The sequence below is a fragment of the Apostichopus japonicus genome, chromosome 15 (assembly GCF_037975245.1).
Source record: "Apostichopus japonicus isolate 1M-3 chromosome 15, ASM3797524v1, whole genome shotgun sequence".
Lineage (NCBI taxonomy): Eukaryota > Metazoa > Echinodermata > Holothuroidea > Aspidochirotida > Stichopodidae > Apostichopus > Apostichopus japonicus.
This window is the reverse complement of record NC_092575.1, coordinates 9,626,454-9,634,801: the sequence shown is the minus strand read 5'-3', so window position 1 is coordinate 9,634,801 and position 8,348 is coordinate 9,626,454. Positions and strand designations below refer to the sequence as shown.

General features: G+C 34.4%; 1 protein-coding gene across 1 annotated transcript; it reads right to left on the bottom strand.

Annotated features, from left to right (window-relative positions):
- Window positions 1-981: 981 nt before the first annotated feature.
- On the bottom strand, window positions 982-8,348 carry LOC139981163 (transmembrane protein 17-like). The gene is made up of 4 exons (XM_071993356.1): window positions 8,197-8,348; window positions 6,776-6,879; window positions 5,508-5,621; window positions 982-4,855 (listed from the first exon to the last, which is right to left on the bottom strand). The coding sequence occupies exons 1-4, from the start codon at window positions 8,297-8,299 to the stop codon at window positions 4,577-4,579; spliced, it is 600 nt and encodes a 199-aa protein (XP_071849457.1). The 5' UTR covers window positions 8,300-8,348; the 3' UTR covers window positions 982-4,576.

Below are 8,348 nucleotides of genomic sequence, written 5' to 3'. Positions count from 1 at the left end.
AATTGTTGTCTCCAATGTGGAGTCATCCTTTGAATTTTCCAGTGTGGAGAAGTGGTAACAAATAGTACTATTAACATTAATATGTTGCATGTTCTTATGTGTGCCTTTCATTGAAAAGATAACTTCAGTTCTTCCATCATTTTTCATTTCATTTTCAAAAACAGTTTGGGTTTGGGGGCATTTGTTTTATAATATTTTTCATTTTTAGCTTTTGCGAGTTTCATTGGGGATTTACCTCTTCAGAGGTACTGAAAATAGCTAGCTGCATTGTGGTGCTGAAGTTACATAGCAATATAATGCATTAGTTTAAGCAACAAAATTTCATTGCATGAAAGTTCTGATTTAAAAAAATTTGTAATAATTATTTGTGCATGTGATAAATAGGCCCGGGCAAGAAAGATTTTTAAATCCAAACTATCAGTAGTTAACTGTTTTATGCTGATTGGGTGAAAATATGTAGGAGCAGCTTAGCTTGATTGATTGCAATAACTGGAGTAACATGCCATAGGTTTGATGAGATTAATACAACAAAGATACAGTTAATTTTCAGTTTTGGTAACTTTGTTCATGTAACTGAATGTAATGTGATAATTCATCAGTTTTCAATTTAATATGTAATAACATATTGTTAAATATAATATCTTATCACATACCAAATGTGTCAATAATTAACATTGATTTTTTTTCCAATGTCCTAGCAAGTGTTGCTTGAGATATATTAAAGTCGTCCTAATTTCCAAAAATCCTAACTCATGTTGCGAAAGTACTAATATTTTAAAAGTCTATTCCTTTGATTTAATTCAGTGATGTTATAATGGATCAAAAAATTATAAATGAAATCTATAAATGTTATCTTATTTCTTACAATTCAATTTTAGTATGTAATGATCAATTATGTCAGAGAGGTATTCTGTTCAAATCATTTATCCCTAAAGCAATATCACAACAAAATATGATGAAATATAAAGACAAAGCCAAAAGTCTTGTTGGCCACTTTTATTTTGTTATCTATATTCATATTTAAAACAGAAGTGGATGATGATGTGTAATAGACATCTAGAGGTGCAAGAACCAAAAGGAAGATTTATAAAAACAAGTGAAGAGATCCTAACAACAAGTCTAGAAATATTAATCAGTACAATATTATAATCAGTATCAGTAGATACAACTTAAGCTTGTCTCACTTTGAAACTAATCATATTTCCATTTTTGGTTCCTTGCTGCAAGCAAAATGAACCTATGAGGCATGTGTATCTGTTTATGCTTGTGTGTGACAGTTTAGTTAGTATGCATGATAACTCCACAAGGAAGGGTTCGATTATGACCATACTTAGTAGGTGGGTGGACCATAGCAAGTAAATGAACCCTATTGATTTTGGTGCTCATGTTATCAACATTTATGAGGTCAAAGATCAACATTTTAAAATTGCAATAACTTGGCAACCACTAGTCTGAATTTATTCAAACTTGTTATGGTGATATTTATGGATAGCCTACACATGCAGATGTGTGTTGCAATTGATATCATGCATATTTATGAAGAGGCGAGGCTTAGAATAATTTAGGTAACAAAAGTTAGTATGTATATAACTCGACTTAGGAGTGATTATGGCCATGCGCAGTGGGTGGGTGGACCATAGTGAGTAGATGAACCCTATTGATTTTGGTGCTCATGTCATCAACATTTATGAGGTCAGAAATCAACATCTTTAAGTTGCAATTACTTGGCAACCATTAGCCTGAATTTATTCAAACTTGTTATGGTGATTTTGATAGATAGCCTACACATGCAGATGTGTGTTGCAATTGATATTATGCATATTTATGAGGAGGCAAGGCTTAACATTATTTAGGTAACAAAACTGTGTATGCATATGATAACCCAACTTGGGAATGAAGTGGGTGGGTGGTCCATAGTAAGTAGATGAACCCTATCATATTTTGGGCCCATGTCATGATTTAGTTTAACACAAACTGAGACACGTTTTACTGTATTAAACCCCAAAATATTAATCATTGTTGATTCTCATATGAATATTAGTATGTAATGTAGCCATGTAATGCTTGTATTTCAATTACAAAAATCAAGCAGCAAGGAACCACTCAATGCTAGGCACTCTGGTTATACATTATTTCAATGTTGATTGTGTGTCTATCACAAACCACAGACTACCATCAAATATAGAGAGATCCCACATCAGTTCTTTTAACATAATCCAGATAGTGGAATGGAAGAGAATTCAAGATTAATCTGACTAATAAATGTGCATACAAGCAAAGCATGAACAGACAACGGTCTGGGTTAACTTAAAACAAATGCATTGAGAGAGTCTGTGCTACTGTAAGGCCATACTATAGAAAGATACTAATCATAATAAAAATCATAAAAAAGAAAGATAACCATTCTCTACCACCTATGCCATGTAACAAGCAGATACATTTATAGCACACAACATAATCACTTTTAGATGTATATTGTCTTCTTGCCATGAGTATAACATTTCCATTTAAAGATGTTTTTATATCCCTCTCAGTGTTTTCCCCTTTTTTAGTTGAGAAATACAAAGTGATCTTTGGGCAAAGTCAACAAGTAAACAGAAGAATTCCATGTGGCTTTGATCACCATTGCCATGAACTTATAAAGAACAAATGACTCCTACAAAAGACATTCCTCACCCAAGCCATCAATATGATAATCAGTAATGACAAACTAAGAAGAAAAAGATGGGCAGTTTAAAGACAAAACTAGTGATTGCAATTTTCACTATCAATTCCTCAGTGGATACAGAATACAACACCAATGAGATAATTATGACAGCAATTTATTTGCTCCATCTAGAAAGTTAAAGACTAACAAATCAATACAAATACTTGGTTAGCAATAGTAAACCTTTTAAGGGAATGTGAAAAAGGAAGAATAGAAAGCAAAGTTTTGAGAAATTCAGTAATCAAGTTAGGTAACCGGCCTAAAGGTTTGGTAGTTGCTTCACTCTACTTAACTATATTAAAGCCCACTTCTGCCCATGTCACTCAAAAGGCCATTTCATAATTCTAACTTCAAATGTTTACATCATAGTTCTGTGTGATGACAGACCAGGCATGTATCACACCGGTGAATTATTAGTATGACTGGTTTTGGTTGGAGATATATGTGGCTATTAAAGCATTTACTACCATACTTTAAGAATTAGGGGAGATTCAGTCTACCTAATAATGCTGAAGTACAACTTCTCTTCTACAAGTTCCTATTGTGCATGTTGCCATTATGAAACAGTGTTGATGAGGTCATTTTATTAATAACTGTAATACTTTTTAGGCTTGTCAGTTCTCACAAATGTCAAGGTGCAATATTATCAAGGCATTAAGCTGTTATACAGCTATAGAGGAATAAAAATAACTTCTTACTTCACCAAACTGTGAATTTCTTAAATACATATTTCAAATAGTTGATACTCCCTACTTACCATACAAATATCTTTAAGTCTCAAAAAAGTGTGATATTATATCACACTGACAGTATTAACAACAGCAAGCAGACTGATTAAGGGTAAACACTAATAACATATGCTGAAACTAATGTCAAACTACCAGCTGTATTATGATATCACACTACCAGCAGTATCATGACATCATTGAACAAGGTTATACACTAGAATGATATGCTGTCTGCAGTAGAGTGATACCATGCTGATATCACAGTATCAATCTGACACCAGTATCATGACATGCTGACATGATGTCAAACTACCAGCTGCATTATGATATCACACTGGCAGCAGTATCATGATATCATTGAATAAGGGTATACACTAGTATCATATGCTGTCTGCAGAATAGTGATACCATGCTGATATCACAGTATCAATCTGACACCAGTATCATGACATGATGTCAAACTACCAGCTACATTATGATATCACACTGCCAGCAGTATCATGACATCATTGAATAAGGGTATACACTAGTATCATATGCTGTCTGCAGAATAGTGATACCATGCTGATATCACAGTATCAATCTGACATCATGCTATCATCAGGTTATCAAGGTTCCAGCAGTGTCATGAAATCATGCTATCATCATGTTGTCAGACTGTCCGCAGTTTCATGAAATCCTCATATTGTTAGACTGCCATCAGTATCATGAAATAATCATATTACCAGACTGCCAGCAGTTTCATGCTATCATGATATTGTTAGACTGCCATCAGTATTATGAAATAATCATATTACCAGACTGCCAGCAGTTTCATGCTATCATGATATTGTTAGACTGCCATCAGTATTATGAAATAATCATATTACCAGACTGCCAGCAGTTTCATGCTATCATGATATTGTTAGACTGCCATCAGTATTATGAAATAATAATATTACCAGACTGCCAGCAGTTTCATGAAGTCATCATATTGTTAGACTGCCAGCAGTGTCATGAAGTCATCATGTTGTCATACTGCCAGCAGTATCATATGTCATATGCTGACATTATGATCATATGTGCTGACATCATCATGATATGTCATGCTGACATGATGATTGACCAACTATCAATACTGTGTGTTTTGTAGACACATTGATTACCTTAATGGTTCATACCTGCTAGACTCAGACTGATCCCTATTTGGATTCAATATGTCATCAAATTCTTGCAAATGAAATTTCATGACCTGCTGCCTACTCATAACCTTCAATGCAAAGAAACCAACCACTATTTCTGAGAGAAGAAATATTAAAAAAATGATGTGAACTCCTATCTCTGCAGGAGTTGGCTTGCCTCCACTGGCTGCTAACAAGAAGACTAACAGTGGGAGTTGAAGGACCAATGTCAGCAACCAAAATCCAGCTAATTCAGGAACCTGAAATAAGAAAGATTTAAACAAATTATATGATGCACATCTTCTTTAGTCTTTGTAAACCATTTTGCAAAAAACATGTCTAATATAAAATCCTAAGACTTTGCAGAGTAACCTGTTTACAAAAAAAAAACATACAAATTACAATAGGCATCAGTCACTTATCTTTATAAGTTATCCAGGAAGATAAAATGTTTAATGGCAAAATATTGCTAAAAACTATTTGATTCGTTTCTTATAATTGAGAAAGAGGAATTGTCTCAATTATAAGAAACGAATCAAAGAGTTTTTAGTAATATTCAAATCTAGCTATATTACTGCGAGGCTTCTGGTTTGGACAAACAAATTGGTAAACTGAATGTAATGGTTTTCACAGATATCCTGGGGATTTGATGCTAGTTTCCTGGAGATTAAAGTTTTTCCTTTTGTTTCAAAATACTTTACACTCAATTTAATATTCATTTGGACAAGTGTTCTCATTACATTGTAGTAAAATTTACAGGTCTCATATATATTTTTAACTTCACCCAAATTGGAAGGGATTTTCAGTTAACCAACCAGTTGTAAGTGTTTGGCAAATTGATTTGCTTTAAGATATGTTACAAGCACTGGAACCGAGAATAGTTCTCTGATTTTAACAGCAGCATATCCTTACTCTCTCTTGTAAATTTCCCAGATATCCGAGGTAGAGCCTCATTGCTTCCGTTCCACTGATTACAATGTAGATGGTTATTATCACAAACTGGAAGAGTTGCTCAAGATGTTGAAACTGACGAGAAACATGAAATTAAAAATTAAAAAAAGGTTAAGAACTCAGAAGATTTAATTTAGTCACGGGCTACCTAACACTGGTATATCTTACTGATGGATAATATTCCTGCTATTCAAATAAGACTATCAAGTACAATGAATGTTTTGGGGTAAAATCTCACGTTCATATCACAGGAAGCATTAAACTAAATCATATACATTACATCTACCACACTCCTATGGTCAATGAATTCTGTGGACAGTTTCCGAACTATAAACCCAAATGTTAAACACTGTATAACAAGACTCTTAATAAATCCAGATGTTTTATTCAATGATTAGTAGAAACACACTCCTGCAATGAAATCAACTGCTTGCATTTAAACAGCTTAGGTTACACTTTTTACAAGATTCACTTTAGTATTAAATGGTGCATGTACTCCTTACAATTACTATGCAATTGAAAGAGGCTTGCAAGTAAAGTATTGACTGTAACATGATTAAAACTGGTCACATTTCAAAGCGGTTTTCCTTTCTGTTGGGCCTCTGTTTGCTTCAAACTATGTTCCTATATATACTGTACTACATCAACAATGATTTATTCAGAGAATAACAGTAGGACTGGCAGCCAAACTTTGAAACCCTTTCTTTCATGGTAATCTGTTATCAAGTTTGTCTTTAGTATTATTACATTATGATGAGTAACATAATGCTTGGACATAATTAGAGTATTTAGAAAGGGAGTACTTTATATACAGTGTAATTGACTTATTTTCAATGCCAGGATAACCATACAGGTTATATACAGTGTAATTGACTTACTTTCAATGCCAGGATAACCATACAGGTTAAATACAGTGTAATTGACCCTTCTTTCAATGCCAGGATAACCATACAGGTTAAATACAGTGTAAGTGACTTACTTTCAATGCCAAGATAACCATACAGGTTAAATACTGTGTAATTGACTAACTTTCATTGCCAGGATAACCATACAGGTTAAATACAGTGTAATTGACTTACTTTCAATGCCAGGATAACCATACAGGTTAAATACAGTGTAATTGACTTACTTTCAATGCCAGGATAACTGTACAGGTTGAATACAGTGTAACTGACTAACTTTCAATGCCAGTATAACTACGCAGGTTAAATGCAGTGTAATTGACTTACTTTCAATGCCAGGATAACCACACAGGTTAATAGCCAAAAGGGAAAGAAGTAAACATTGAAGTATAAAGCAATCTGAAGTGGCAGACTGGAAACTAATTCATTACCTGTCAAAGACAAATGAAACACTTAATTATCCAACTGCACATCTTCATTTATTAAACTATTTAAAAGTAAGTCCATATTTTAGTCCCAAAATAGTAAAACTTACACAAACTCACACAAAATACTGATGGATATCATACTTTGATACTTTTAAAACCAAAGACTACTTGGGAAGACTGTAACATTATCAGAAAGGATACTCTCACGATTCATTGCAACCTATCCTGTCTCATTCTTATCAAACCAAGCTACCAGAGCCATCCCTCCCCCATCCCCCCCCCCCCCCCCATTCAGCACAGTTGAGGTCCTTCCACTGGTGCACTGAAAAGTGCACAGTAACTCAGTAAAGCTACAAACTTTACCTGATTGATGCACATATTTTTGTAGTCTGCACTGAATCTGTTGTATTTCATTGTCATTACAACTGATACACTACATCCCATTCATGTTAGGAAAGATTGAAAACCAAACTTGTGAACCTTCCACCCTTCCTGTACAGTTATGCTGCAGAAAAGGTTTCACCACTACTGACAACTTTAAGTGAGCAGCAATGCTCTTGCTCTATTGTGGACATACATTCAAGAAACCATAACCCATTGCTGATGGATAAATAGGTCATGAAAAGTTCTTGAAAACAAAGCAAGGCTTCTAAGAATCATGAAGAAGCTTCTGCTATACAAGTGACTTATAATCCCCTGACCATTTAGTATGCAGACCTTGACAAATACAGTAGTTAACTGGCCATCGGCAAGTAGAATTTTAGCTTTAAGCAATTAGAAAATGCACTACACTCGACATTTTGGCAAGTGACTCGTGAACCAGTCAAACCCCAATATTAGCAAGAATATCATTACAAACATTTCACAGAGTGACAAAATCAGTACCTTGGAAAACTTGAAGCAAGTTTAAGTTGTAAACTGATTTTTATCAATGACTAATCTCAATGCGAATTAACTGTGTAAAATGGTCTGCTATCTGCACGTGCATTATGCACCTAGGCTACAGTACTTTTCATATGTGGAGGTTGTTCACAAATTTCAAGGAGCATTTTCAAACATACAGCCAACTCATCATTTACATTCAATAAGGACCAAAATAACAATTTATAACAAGGAACAGGTTGAGCTTTCAAAGTGCGTTCATTCATTTTAGGTTACTCGGACCTAGCCTATGCCTAGATTTTTCGCGAAACCTGTCCCCATACTGTGACATAGCCAATGTAGGGCTAAATTATCTAGCAGGGTTTGGTGTGTCCTTGTTCTGCTATTGGTCTTAGTTTCGCATAGTCTACTCCTGAACATAGAGTAACACACATTTACCAGGTCGAATCATGTGATGTTGCCGGTTTTCTTGAGTTGGATAAGTTGGGAATACAGTTTCAGTAAAATTCGTCAATTTCTGTCTCATGTAGTCTGCAGCCATTCTTGTTGCTAGTGATGATGACCGGCCGCGAATTTTTTTTTCTTAGTAC

Excerpts from the sequence above, each read along its gene's own strand:
- LOC139981163 (XM_071993356.1), bottom strand. The coding sequence starts at position 8,299 with ATGGCTGCAGACTACATGAGACAGAAATTGACGAATTTTACTGAAACT. Across the intron at positions 6,880-8,196 it reads ACATCACATGATTCGACCTG|GTAATGAATTAGTTTCCAGT; the intron begins GTAAATGTGTGT and ends TGTCTTTGACAG. Across the intron at positions 4,856-5,507 it reads TGGGAAATTTACAAGAGAGA|GTTCCTGAATTAGCTGGATT; the intron begins GTAAGGATATGC and ends TTCTTATTTCAG.